This window comes from Trachurus trachurus (genome assembly GCF_905171665.1).
Source record: "Trachurus trachurus genome assembly, chromosome: 17".
NCBI classification, from domain to species: Eukaryota; Metazoa; Chordata; class Actinopteri; order Carangiformes; family Carangidae; genus Trachurus; species Trachurus trachurus.
The window spans coordinates 1,619,961-1,634,363 of NC_139900.1; the positions used below are offsets into that span (position 1 = coordinate 1,619,961).

A 14,403-nucleotide genomic window follows, 5' to 3' on the forward strand; every position below is an offset into this window, starting at 1 on the left:
TTGTGCTAAGCTAACAGTTTCCCTGTTTCTGCAGCTTGTGCTAACCTAACAGTTTCCCTGTTTCTGTAGCTTGTGCTAAGCTAACAGTGTTCCTGTTTCTGCAGCTTGTGCTAACCTAACAGTTTCCCTGTTTCTGTAGCTTGTGCTAAGCTAACAGTGTTCCTGTTTCTGTAGCTTGTGCTAACCTAACAGTGTTCCTGTTTCTGCAGCTTGTGCTAAGCTAACAGTTTCCCTCTATAGCTTGTGTTAAGATAAGAGTTTCTGTTTCTGTAGTTTGTGTTAAGCTAACAGTCTCAATGTTTCTGTAGTTTGTGCTAAGCTAACAGTTTCCATGTTCCCGAAGCTAACAGTTTCCCTGTTTCTGTAGCTTGTGCTAAGCTAACAGTGTTCCTGTTTCTGTAGCTTGTGCTAAGCTAACAGTTTCCCTGTTTCTGTAGCTTGTGCTAAGCTAACAGTGTTCCTGTTTCTATTGAGAGTGAGGAGTTGTCATCACAGCTCAGAGCCCTAATACATCCATGTCAGAGCCCCGCCCCCCTTCTCCGCCATGATGGAAGGATTCCGGTGGCAAAAGCCATACTAGTCTATGGGCAAAACAAAATCGTCTACTCCGTAATTTACTGTTTTACAATACCGGAAACCACTGCTGTGTTAAAAACTGCTTCAGTGATTTACTTTCTCCTTATTCTTTCTAGTAATTTGTTGATCTGTTGGCACAAAAAAGAGCTAGAATTTAGTCGCGTCTCTGTGCTGTTCTGATGACGTTGCCCCTGGCAACCGATAGCGTCTCCTTCCATCATGGCCGACCATCGGCACGTGACTCCTCACTCTCAATAGCTTGTGCTAAGCTAACAGTGTCCCTGTTCCCGTCGTGTGTGTTAAGATAACAGTTGTCCTGTTTCTAATTTGTGCTAATCTAACAGTTTCCCTGATTCTCCCTCTGTAGCTTTTGCTAAGCTAACAGTTTCCCTGTTTCTGTAGCTTGTGCTAAGCTAACAGTTTCCCTGTTTCTGTAGCTTGTGCTAAGCTAAGTGTCCCTGTTTCTGTAGCTTGTGCTAAGCTCACAGTTGTCCTGTTTCTAATTTTTGCTAAGTAACAGCTTCCCTGTTTCTATAGCTTGTGTTAAGCTAACAGTTTCCCTGTTTCTGTAGCTTGTGCTAAGCTAAGAGTGTCCCTGTTTCTGTAGTTTGTGCTAAGCTAACAGTTTCTCTGTTTCTTTAGTTTGTGCTAAGTTGACAGTTTCCCTGTTTCTGTAGCTTGTGCTAAGCTAACAGTTGTCCTGTTTCTGTAATTTGTGCTAACAGTTTCCCTGTTCCCATCGATTGTGTTAAGCTAACAGTCTCCCTTTTTCTGTAGTTTGTGCTAAGCTAACAGTTTCCCTGTTTCTGTAGCTTGTGCTAAGCTAACAGTTTCCCTATTTCTGTAGTTTGTGCTAACAGTTGACCTGTTCCCATCGATTGTGTTAAGCTAACAGTCTCCCTGTTTCTGTAGTTTGTGCTAAGCTAACAGTTTCCCTGTTCCTGTAGCATATGCTAAGCTAACAGTTTCCCTGCTCCCTTAGATTGTGCTAAGTTAACAGACTCCCTGTTTCTGTAGTTTGTGCTAACAGTTTACCTGTTCCCATCGATTGTGTTAAGCTAACAGTTGTCCTTTTGCTGTATTTTGTGCTGAGCTGACAGTCTACCTGTTTCTGTAGTTTGTGCTAAGCTAACAGTTTCCCTGTCCTGTAGCATATGCTAAGCTGACAGTTACCCTGTTTCTGTAGTTTGTGCTAAGATAACAGTTGTCCTCTCGCTGTAGTTTGTGCTACGCCAACAGTTTCCCTGTTTCTGTAGTTTGTGCTAAGCTAACAGTCTCCCTGTTTCTGTCGTTTGTGCTAAGATAACAGTTTCCCTGTCCCTATAGCGTACGCTAAGACAACAGTTTCCCTGTTTCTGTAGTTTTTGCTAAGCTAACAGTCTCTCTGTTCCTGTAGTATGTGCTAAGCTAACAGCTTCCCTGTTTCTACAGTCTGTGCTAAGCTAACAGTTTCTACTCTGTAGTTTGTGCAGTTGTTCTGTAGTTTGTGCTCAGCTAACTGTTTCCCTGTTCCCGTAGTTTGTGCTAAGCTAACAGTCTCCCTGTTCTGTAGTTTGTGCAAAGCTAACAGCTTCCCTGTTTCTACAGTCTGTGCTAAGCTAACAGTTTCTACTCTGTAGTTTGTGCTATGCTAACTGTTTCCTCATTTGTGCTAAGCTGACAGTCTCCCTGTTCCTGTAGTCTGTGCTAAGCTGACAGTCTCCCTGTTCCTGTCGTTTGTGCTAAGCTTACAGTCGTCCTGTCTCTGTCGTTTGTGCTAAGCTAACAGTTTCCCTGTCCTGTAGCATATACTAAGGTAACAGTTTCCCTGTTTCTGTAGTTTGTGCTAAGCTAACAGTTCCCCTGTCCTGTAGCATATACTAAGGTAACAGTTTCCCTGTTCTGTAGCATATACTAAGCTGACAGTTACCCTGTTTCTGTAGTTTGTGCTAAGCTAACAGTTGTCCTGTTGCTGTAGTTTGTGCTAAGCTAACAGTTGTCCTGTTGCTGTAGTTTGTGCTAAGCTAACAGTTTCCCTGTTTCTGTAGTTTGTGCTAAGATAACAGTTACCCTGTCCTGTAGTTTGTGTTACGCTAACAGTTCCCCTGTCCTGTAGCATATGCTAAGCTAACAGGTTCCCTGTTTCTGTAGTTTGTGCTAAGCTAACAGTTTCCCTGTTTCTGTAGTTTGTGCTAAGATAACAGTTTCTCTGCTCCTGTAGCGTATGCTAAGCTAACAGTTTCTCTGCTCCTGTAGCGTATGCTAAGCTAACAGTTTCTCTGTTCCCGTAGCATACGCTAAGCAAACAGTTTTCCGTGTTCCCGTAGCGTATGCTAAGCTAACAGTTGCGCCTATTGGAGGGAACAGGACGGTGTGATGTCACACTTGTTCTTTCAGCCTTTAGGTGTCAACAGAGCGCCGAGGCTCATGGGTAGTGTAGTCAGTTCAGAGACTGGCGTGAAGGTCGGAGCACTGAGGCTCATGGGTAGTGTAGTCAGTTCAGAGACTGGCGTGAAGGTCACAGAGGAACAGAACACGGACCGGACCGGGACTCGGGCTCTAATGAAAGGCTCTATGCGGCTGTTGCATTCTGGGTAGTGTAGGCTTCAGTTGACTTTAACGTTAACAGGTGAGAGCTGGGGGAGGGGGGGGGGGGCGAGGTCTGAAGTTGAAGTGTAAACTTTATTTAAACACAGAGCAGCAGTGTGACTGTGCACAAAACCTCCTCTTCACTTTATTGATCCCTGCTACTGCTACAACTTTATTAGTCAAAAGGTCAAAGCCGGGGCCTTTATTGATTATTGATCGGCTCCTCTCCACAGCACTGAGACCTAACGCAGCCAAAACCAGGTGAATGAATAAATAATCCATGACTTTATTCAACACAATCAACGGCTCAACAGCCACAGATACGGCAGTGTTGCAACAGCACACACTTACAACAACAAGAACAACAACAAGAACAACAACATGAGGCGCCCCCCTGTGGCTGCAGAGTGGAGCTGCGGCGCCGACAGAGAGCAGTAGCGGCCGACCGACACTCGGGGAAACTACAGGAAAATGATGGTAGATGGGTATAAACCTGGCTTCTCTAATGGCCTCCTTGTGAGCCTGGAACATCTTGACGTTGTTCATGTTGGACTGCCAGTACTTCACGTAGCCGCCGTGGTCCGCCGTCAGCATCCACATGTCGTTGTGAGACCACGTCATGGCCCGCACCGGGCTGTCGTGGGCCTGCAGGGGGGGGGGGGGGACACGGAGAAACCAGGGGTCAAACATGGAGCATCGCTTTATTTAAATTATACTAATAGATAATTAAATGTGTACATTCATTTCTGGACACAATAAGAGACCACTTTCACAAATGTTTCTTAAAGGGATAGTTCAACATTTTGGCAAATTGGCCCATCACCATAATCCCTATAGTCATAGCAGTAGGTTCGTTACCTTTAATTGTCGGTATATTCACCACGCTATGATATAATAACACAACGTTACCACACAGAGTTGTTTTAGAGGGAAATACAGAGACTGTTGATGAAAAACTGTCCCTGAAGGCAACGTGCATCAGAGGTTTTGCATGAATTTCCCTCTAAAACAACTCTGTGTGGTAACGTTGTGTTATTATCTCATAGCGTGGTGAATGTGCAGCTCACAACTTGTCCACCAGAGCGTTGTGGAGTTGTTTGGTTGTGTATTTGATGAGGGAAACCAAGAAATCCCATAATGAGCCTCCGTAGCGTAGCTCTGAGCAGCTCACGGCTCTCCTCCGCCGTTCTAAAAACAGCTTGCACCGACAATTAAAGGTAACGAACCTACTGCTATGACTATAGGGATTATGGCGATGGGCCGGTTTGACTAAATGTTGAACTATCCCTTTAAACACATCCACAGCTCCCTGACACATGTTCTCATACTGTCATGTGACCTGTCGTTATAATAATAAAGGACAGGTGTGGAGGTTGTTTACCTGTAAAATGGTCTCAAAGTTGAAGGTGAGTCCGTTCCACAGCGTGAACTCTCCGCTGGACGCTCCCGTGACCAGGCGCCGGCCCTCAGGGGTCCACTAACACACAAGAGACAAGACACAACAAGGTCGTCCTCAGTCCTCTAACATCCACACACAGATCACACTGCTGCACAAGAACAACGGGACAGGAAGAGGAGAGGAAAGAGAACAGGAAGAGACTCACTCTGATGACGAAGACGGGACACTTGACCTTGTTGGTGGACGTCCTGACGAACTTGGTGGTGACGGCGTTCATGGGGTTGCTGGCCATCCCGATGGGAGGAACCAGCTGGAGACACACCAGGAGATAATGATCAGGAGGAACATGAGGTCTCCATTACTGCTTTTCACAATGAACCACGGTATTAAACATTTTTTTTTACAATTAATTGATGGTAAAGATTCCTAAATACCGTCACTTTCCAAAACAGATGATGTTGTAAACACAGAGGCCGATGTTGCACCAAAGTGAAGGTAACTGTTAGAAACTCTACTGGTCCATTTACCTACGTAACATACGATTTAAAACTTAAACATTTGGTATAAATGACATTTAATGATTTGTGGTAATCGTGGTAAAAACATGTATGAAACGTGTTGGCAGATGTGCTCCAAAATAAAGGTCAATGCACAGATACTGGTCCATACGTATCATTGAATTGGTAGGAATTTAAATGTTAGTGTGTCATTTGTAATTTAAAAAAAAAAGATTAAAATAAACTTGAACATTTGGTATCGATGACAATTAATGACTTTTAAAACACTTCCCCTGGAGTATTAATAATTGGTTATAAATATTAATACTAGATACTTAAAATATTTAGTGTAAATAATTAGTAATGTAATTATATTTGGACTGTATTCAGGGTTCATACACATTTGAAACATTAGATGTGTATCATATAAATAAATTATGCAATCAATTGTATTTTATTCATTGATTTTCATTATTCTAAATGTGTATGCCATTATGTCACCTAATTATTTCCAGGAGATTGTAGCTAAGTGCTAATAGCTAATAGCTCATACAAAATAATTTACCCAAACAACTTTAGATAAAACCAAACCCAGAACAAGATAAATATATTTCCATACAACAGTTTCCATTTTCCAGACTGTTCCAGACCTGGAAATGTAGAAAATCTAATTCCATCCTTTCATAGGAACCCTGTGTATTTGATTTTACACATTCATAGTGTTGTGAAATTAATTAATGCATAATAATCGTGATAATCGTAACACCGTGATTATTGCTCTGACAATAATGGTACAAAGTGAATCTATAACGGTGACGTCCCTAGTCTCTAGTGTCAGTATGGTGTGTACTCACGTCGTTGTAACATCCTGCGTCGGGCTGGATGGCTCTGAAGTCTCGGTGGTCTCGCTGCCACAGCCGGTTCTAAAGAGAAACATAAACACAGAGAACTTCACTAAAGCCTGCCACACACACAAAGATTTTATTAATCTCAACCCATTCTTTATCTGTGAGAGACCCCACACATGAAGATAAAAAATCTGTGATTGGAATATCGCAGCACACCACACACAATACGATCAAAACTGTTCAAACACAGCTCACCACACACATTAAGATGTTTCAGAATCTTGACCCTCTGGTCAGAAAACTCAGAGAGATCTGCAGCATCAGCAGCGATACCAGGGCTGTCGTTGTAGCTACTCTTTCAGGTCTATTTCCGGAATGGACAATGAGAGCGACGTCATTTTTCTTTTTCTTTTTTTTTAAATGAAAGCGGGACACTTCAGCCTTTACAACGATCCCATCTGTGTGTGTCTGTGGCTCCAATAGATTAAAGACTCTAGACCACTATGATACAACAGAGTTCAAAATAGGCTGGGATAATAAATCAAAGGCAAAGTTTATAAAAAATTTGCTCCATTGCTCCACTCTCAAAAACAAACAAACAACAATCTTCTTTTCTATTTTATGTACCGGTTCATCTTTGTTTTTTTAATAAAATGAATAAATTCACACTTTTACAATGTTTTTTATGACTTAAACTCTTGGACAGCTAATTCAGAAAAAATACCGTCGAAATGTAAGACTTTATAAAGTCGTGAAAAGACTTTTTAATACTTTTTAAGGGTTTTCAAGACCCTGCAGATACCCTGTTATAATTTTTTCCACCACGGCGCACGGTGGCGGCTGCTGACCTCGAGGTAGCGGATGACGGAGGGGTTGTAGTCGATGGTCTTGCGGTTGACGGCCTTCCTCATGCGCTTGCCGTCGAAGGTGAGCTGCTGCATGGCCTGCTGCTGGGCGAAGTCCGGCCGCTTGTAGAACACCTGCCGCGGCGCCTGGTGCTGGAAGCGCGGCATGTGGAAGAACCGCTGCGGCGAGCCGATGTCCGTCGCCATGGTGACCGCTCTACCTGCAGAGGGGTGGAGGGATGGAGGGATGGAGAGATGGAGGAGAGATGGAGGAGGGAGAGAGAGGAGTTGAAACGAGGCGGCTGTGATCAACAACCTCCAGACCGGATCACAGAGTACTGATTTAGTGACCAAGTTAAAGGGATAGTTCACCCAAAATTCTAATGTCAGTGTTCAGGGTATATACAGGAATGTTAAAGCTAATTCTAAAACCTTTTGAAGACTTTTTCAAGACTTTCTCAATATTTTTCAACACCTCACGGCCACTTCAAGCTGTAACCATTTACATCAGTGGCACTTTTAACGCAACAGTTTTAGTTTGTGATAAAGACTATATAGACCACTATGATACAACAGAATTCAAAATAGGCTGGGATAATAAATAAAAAGACAAAAAAATCTTCTTTTCTTTTTCATGTACCGGTTCATCTTTGTTTTTTAATGAAATGAATAAATTAACACACTTTCACAATGTTTTTTAGGACTCAAACTCTTGGACAGCTAATTCAGAAAAAATAACTTTTATTATTTATTTTATTTTAAATTGAAGACTTTATAAAGTCGTGAAAAGACTTTTTAATACTTTTTAAGGGTCTTAATTTTCACAAAATTGATTTATCACCTTTTAATACTTTTCAAGACCCCGCTGATACCCTGTGTTGCTCTGCCGGAATCTCTTTGGACGGACCAGGAAGAGCAACACTGGGAGCTTCCGCTACAAACAAGCTTGAAATATAGACTTATTTAATTTTTTTCGGAACAGTTTCTCATGTCAGGGCTTCAATACAAGAGGGACATTACATACGAGCAGCATGGAGGTATCTGGATGTTTTTTGGTGTGTCTTTTTGTTACGAAGACAGTTGGTATCCATTTGCAACCGTCATATGGACATGCACTGCTACGCCGAGACCCCCTGTAACTCAGAGAAGCCACGGAGGACTCTGAAACTTCTCCCAGCCCTTAGTCCACATGAGGGGGAGGAGGAGATAATGAGTGGCATTTGAATTTAGGGTGAACTATCCCTTTAAAAACAGACGTAACAAAGTGTTCTTTAGACCAGTCCAGATGCTGGAGCAGAACATCTGGGCTGTCGTCACCAGATGTGACCGACCTGCCGCTGGTCAGGGTTCAGTCTACACGCTTTGGTGTGTTTTATTTAACAGTCGACTGGACAAACACGGGAACTCTAGGTTTTAATACACAATCACCACATAACAGCCCATAATAATCATCTACACACATACACCTGTATGTAACAGTGCATATGAACCTGTTAACATATCCACAAGTGTCCCAACATCATCTCTGGTTAAAACCAGAAGCCGGTTTTGCATTTCCGGTGGAATTGCACGTTTACGTTTCCATGGTTTTCAGTCGTTGTCATAGTTGCGGTAAACGCATGGATCTATTAACGCTGGTTTTTAACACGGATGTCAGTCTGTGTGATATCCACTGTTAAAAGCTGCTGTGGTGATCCACGCGTTTTACACATTTTCATTGAAAAAAACAAAAAAACAAACACATCCATGCGTTTACAGCAACTACTGAAACCATGGCAACGTAAACATAAAACTCCACCGGAAGAGCAAAACCGGCAAAACCGGCTACGTTTTTGACATTGGGAAAAAGGTGGACAATGTTTATTCATGTGAGCAACAGACTCTGGAAGTTCAATTAAAGGCTTTTCAACAAAAACAGTTGCTCACTTCATTTATTATTATTATATATTATATATATATATATATATATATATAATATATATATATATTATATTATTATTATTATCACAGCCTCTGCGTCGATTGAAGCCTTCAAGGCGCAGTTAAAAACGTACCTGTTTCGACAGGCCTTTGAACTGCATGGCACTTAATTACTGTTGTTGCTGTATTCTTTGCTGCTCTTCATCTATGTATATACTGCATTGTCTTATTAAGTTTCATGAAGGACTCTGCTGCTCTTGTTGTGTTGTTTTATTATGTTTTGTGAAGCACTTTGTGACTTTGTGCTGCGAAAAGTGCTATATAAATAAAGAATTATTATTATTATTATTATTATTATTATTATTATTATTACAAAACAAACGTATTTTACAACATCAACGGAGCTCCTACAGAGAGTTAGGCCCAATCCCATTTCTCTTTTCTACCCCTACCCCTTGAAACGGAGCTACAAGGGGTAGGGGTAGAAAGACAACCCCTACGAATTGGGACACCCCTTCAACAATCACATACGTCATCACATAGTCTCCACTGGCTTTTACGTAAGCTGATGCGGCGAGCTTTTGCCAGAAATCAAATAGCGTGTTCCATATAACTTAATAAAATAACATAAAACTTAATGCAGACTGATCGGTTCATTGTAAAACATTTATTTACTGATGTAAATGTGGTAAGTAAGTAAGTAAGTAAGTACTTTATTTGTATAGCACCCTTCTCAGTACGAATACACAGAGTGCTTCACATCGTAGATAAAACCATCATACACTACATCACAATACGCAATAAAATATAGAAAGTACTGTGCATATTACATAGTAATAGTACAGATAACATATGAGAAACATCAAGTGGCACTTGATCGACCCAAGGGGGTCGAGGCAAAGACAATGTTAAATGAGAGGCGAGTCACATCCCACTGTGGTGATTTCTGTACGTACAGAGCCCAGAGGCAGCGCTGACTGTGTCTGATAAAGCTTCACTTTTCATTCAAATAAACTAATGCTACTGCCACAATTGTCAGATTTCATCAATGAGACCAACATTTAAATGCTAAAAAGAATGTAACCAGCCGGTGGTAAAGCTCTAAAAACCTGCGGGTAAGTTAATAAGCAATGGTCTTTTCTCCCGGGATGACGACGTAGTTTGGCCGGCGGAGCAGCTCTGCAGACCGGCTGCTGCCTCTGTGAGGAGCCGCTCCTCCTGGAGCTTCACTTCTAACCAGCCGTCATTTGGATAAACTAACCGCACATTTAGGACCTAAGCAGCTACTTTCTCGCATTAAAAAATATAAAAACTTGATAAAGTGACGTAATAACCGCGCTACAGTGAGAAATAAAACAGCTTTTCATTTTACAGCCACCGCTGCCGGCTGCCGTGAGATGCATTCTGGGAAACTCTTCATACCCCTCCGTTTGGAGTGTGCCTCTGAAAAATCTCCGTTTGGAGGGGTATGTAGCCCTACCACTTCCCCCTACCCCTCTGTCCTAACGGGGAATTGGGACACCCCTACCCCTACACGTGAACGCGCAAACGGAGGGGCAGGGGTAAGTGGTAGGGCCAAGGGGTGAAATGGGATTGGGCCTAACAGTGTTTATGTACACGTCAACACTAGTAGTTACAGCAGTAGTAATGACTCGTTACTACAGGTTCTGCTGCAGCTTCCCAGCCTCTGTAGTTACCATGGTAACAGAGGCTCTGATGGAGAGACACTAGGTGGACGGGTAGAGCTACAGGTTTAACCAGCACCGGTCCCTGTGAGGCGTTCAGGTGACCAATCAGAGCAGGTTTACACAACTACACAGCTACACACACGTTACCATGGCAACAACCTGCTGCTGAGCATCATCACAACAACTTCAATCCACCTGAATAAAAACATCCCAGCTCCTCAGGTGAACCGGACTAAAACCTGGACCGACCCTGAGACGGACCATTAAAGGGACAGTCCAACATTTAGTCAGATTCTTCCTCTATAGTCACAGCAGCAGGTTCATCACCTTTAAATTATGGGTGCATGTTGTTTTGAGATCAGCGGGGGAAAGAGACATGAGCTGCTCAGTGAACGGTCCAGGTCCCCTGTCCCTCATCAAACTCATCAAATACACAATCCAACAACTCCACAACGCTCTGGTGGACAAGTTGTGAGCTGCACATTCACCACACTATGAGATAATAACACAACGTTACCACACAGAGTTGTTTTAGAGGGAAAAGCAGCCAGAACTACATGCAACTACATGCACTTATGAGTATTTGCTTCGTTTTTCTTAGACCTTTAGTGGACCATAGTGGAGCTCAGAGTTCAGACCAGACATGGTGAAGCAGCATTTAGCTGTGATGCTGCAACAAGTGGAACAAACTACCAGCAGACCTGAGATCAGCCCCAACTGTCAGCACTTTTAAATCCAGGTTTAAAACATTTCTCTTTTCATGTGCTTGTAGCTGAGCTCTTTTAAGAACTTAAACTTTATCCATTTTCTTACTTTCTTACTTTTTTATTCTTCTTTGCTCCTGTTTTTAACTCTGTGTTTTTTGTTTTTATGAAAAACTGTTTTGAAACGCGCTAACTAACAGTTAATGTTATATAAATAAAGATGCCTTTCCTTGCAGTGTTGTTGTGGAGGAGCAACACGAGGTTTCACCGCTTCCACTGCAGCTCAGTTAACGTTACTTTACGTTACGTTACGTTACCGTGGATCTACCGGTACCGGGCACCGGGGGGAGACAGCGGGAGTCTGGGGGAGACTCTGCGGGAGAGTGCGCTCTCCTCCTCGGTAGAGTGTTGTGTTTAAACCCGCTCAGCTCGGCTCGGCTCGGCTGGACCGCGCTTAGCTTAGCTTAGCTTAGCTGCAGCGGCTAACGGCGCTAGCTAGCAGGCTAACGCTAACTAACCGATGCTACCTGAGCCTGTAACGGTATAAACTCTCACCCACACGGGGCTCTAATGGTGTGTTTGATGCGGATGTTTTACACCGGACCTCCCTCCTCCCTCTGCCCGCTGATAGGCAGCCTCAGCCCGGCTGTGCTCCGCTGGTTTCCCGGTGTTGTTGTGTCCGTTAGCCCGGGTTCAATGGCGGCCCAGGCGGTTACAATAAGCTACACACTCACCGACAGTCCCCTGTCTCCTCCGCGGCGCAGGTTACTCTCCGTGGGGCATCAAAGCTCGCAGTCTGCGGTCTGAATCTGGTCTCTCTGCGGTAGCATGGAGCTCCAGGCTGAGATCAGCGGGGCTAGAGGCCAGTCCGGTCTCTGTGTGGGCTCTGTGGGTCTCTGTTTGTCTCTTCAGCCTCCAGCGGACGCCATCATGACGCCTCTTCTTCTCGGCCCTGCTGAAATGCATGCTGGGAGTTTTTCACAACGGGCGGGAGTTCGTGGCGTCACCGCGCGAAGGCTTATGGGAAACAGAGTTTTTTTTTTTACATGATGAGAAAATTTTTATTTTCGGCTCCTCCTCTCACAATAATAAAATTAACATAATTAATCTCTTCATATTACTCGGTAAATTCCATATTCATAAAGCCAAAATGTCTAATACAACCCCATCATTCCCATTATTTTCAGTCAAATTAAGTAATCTTGTCTGCCTTTATAACTTGTTCTATGTCTTTAATTTCATTTTTTAAGGTCTTTTTAAAAATAATTTATTTCTTTTATTAGACATATTTATTTATTTAATTGTTTTACTTATTATTTTATCATCTCTATATTTCTTATATTATTTATCTACTAGTTCTTTAAATGTTTTGATAATGTTTGCCTTTGTCATGTCTTGGAATGTCTGTCGCTTTGTTTTTTTGTTCCTTGTTCAATTGGTGATGTTATTTGATGATAAATAAATATTATTTTAAAAAAAAGAAGAGTTTTTACATTAAAAAAATTACTTTTTCCTCTAACGTTCATGGATAATGTTGATTTTTATTAATATTCTTATGTCGCTGCTGCATGTTGAACACGGTCTAATGTTTTGTCCTGTAATGTAACATCGTCATGATGTTTTTCTCTTACGTTAAGAGTCAACACGAGCTGAGATAACCTTCAACTCACTACTTGTCTATGTTTATCTTTTATATACAGTGTATGATTTTACACAGTTTTCTTACCAGCTCTGTAAATGACTTAGAGCCAGCTATAGCTACATATTTGACTTTTACAGAGTTGTAATCTTCTTTTTACAGTCTATGGTTGTAACCTGTCAGTGTTTGTGTGGAGCCAGCAGAGGTCGCTGTGGCTCTAACCCTGCCTGGGTTAAATAAGATGAGATACATTTTGATGCCAGTGTTATCAGATAACTTCTGGTATTATGTATACTTGTGTTTGTCAGAATAGTTTCTCTCTTGTTATGCTGTATGGTTGTAGGAGAACGATGTGTGTTTAACTGGGGGGGGGGGGGGGGGGCGACTGTGATGTGATGTTGATGTTAAACTCTCTGGAAAAAGTTATATTCTTTCATCTATTGTTTATTTAATATATCTATTATATAAATTCTATTCTGAGGTTGTGAGCTATATATTATTTTATTTTATACACAGCCCAAAGAAACCCCAAACAAACCAAAACTATAACCAAAACCAAAAACCAAACAAAATCGATTTACACTATTGAATTGAAAATAGGGGTTATCTTTTCTAATAATCATGCAGAGGTTTTTAGTGACTTATGTCTAATGTTTTTCTGACTAATAAATAAATGAAGCTAGTGACGTCATTCGGCCTGGTCCAATCAGAGGAGAGTCTGTGCTGTGAGGTCAGACCGTCCTGAACTGTCGCGTGCTCCGTCTCCTCCTCTAACCGCCGGTAAGTTAACGTTACCGAAATCACCACGGTCCTCCGGTAAAGTACCGGGACAGAGACCACTGTCCTCCTCCGGTAAAGTACCGGGACAGAGGGGACTGTCGCCCGGTTAAATTGTCTGTTTGTTCTGCCTTTGTTTTTACCGGTGCTAGGTCCGGTTAACCTAACGGCTAGTTGAACTCCAGTTAATCTAACGTTAACGGCTAGCTGTGCTAACTCGCTAACTAGCCTAACGATATCTATGCCGAACGGCTAGCTGTGCTAACTCGCTAACTAGCCTAACGATATCTATGCCGAACGGCTAGCTGTGCTAACTCGCTAACTAGCCTAACTGTCAGCTGTGCTAACTCGCTAACTAGCCTAACGGTCAGCTGTGCTAACTCGTTAACTAGCCTAACTGTCAGCTGTGCTAACTCGCTAACTAGCCTCAGGGACCAGCGTCCTGTTGTTTTCATGTTTAGGTGAGACATTACAGGTGAATAGGGTAAAAAAAAAAACAAATTAAACAGATTTCACCATGAAACTTCCCAAGTGTATCACTCACATTAAAACAAATATTTTTTGTATTACAAGTTTTGTCAAATTCTATGTTTAAATATGTAAATGAGGTAATATCTCGTTAAATATGTGCTAATTTGCATATATTTCCAGAACAGAAATCTGATCAATGGATAAAGCTACTTTCAAAATTCTTGTTTTATTGTGTTGACACATTATAGTGAAACGTTTTTACAGAGGAGGATTGTGGATATCTCTTTTTATCACTCTGTAAATGAAAAAATACTGTCACCAGCCCTAAAAAAAAAAAAAAAAAAATTCGCCACGTTTTTAGTAATAAAATGTTGCATAAATGAGGCTGTGAATGATATATCAACAATCCCCTCTGTAAAAACCTTCAGAATATAGAAAGGGATCAAAGTGGAAGGTTTGGTGTCTGTAAGT

The 14,403-nt window shown here is 42.1% G+C and overlaps 1 protein-coding gene across 1 annotated transcript in view; it reads right to left on the bottom strand.

The window, feature by feature from the left end:
* The window catches only part of wdr33 (WD repeat domain 33), a 28,095-nt gene extending 16,103 nt beyond the window's left edge, over window positions 1-11,992 (bottom strand). Inside the window, exons 1-6 of the mRNA XM_083991628.1 lie at window positions 11,780-11,992; window positions 6,737-6,954; window positions 5,895-5,963; window positions 4,749-4,853; window positions 4,526-4,621; window positions 3,638-3,789 (exon numbers count right to left, since the gene is read on the bottom strand). Of these exons, the coding sequence (XP_083847754.1) occupies window positions 3,638-3,789; window positions 4,526-4,621; window positions 4,749-4,853; window positions 5,895-5,963; window positions 6,737-6,940 (626 nt within the window). The 5' untranslated portion in view covers window positions 6,941-6,954; window positions 11,780-11,992. The remainder of the gene's footprint in view (window positions 1-3,637; window positions 3,790-4,525; window positions 4,622-4,748; window positions 4,854-5,894; window positions 5,964-6,736; window positions 6,955-11,779) is intronic.
* Window positions 11,993-14,403: the final 2,411 nt, after the last annotated feature.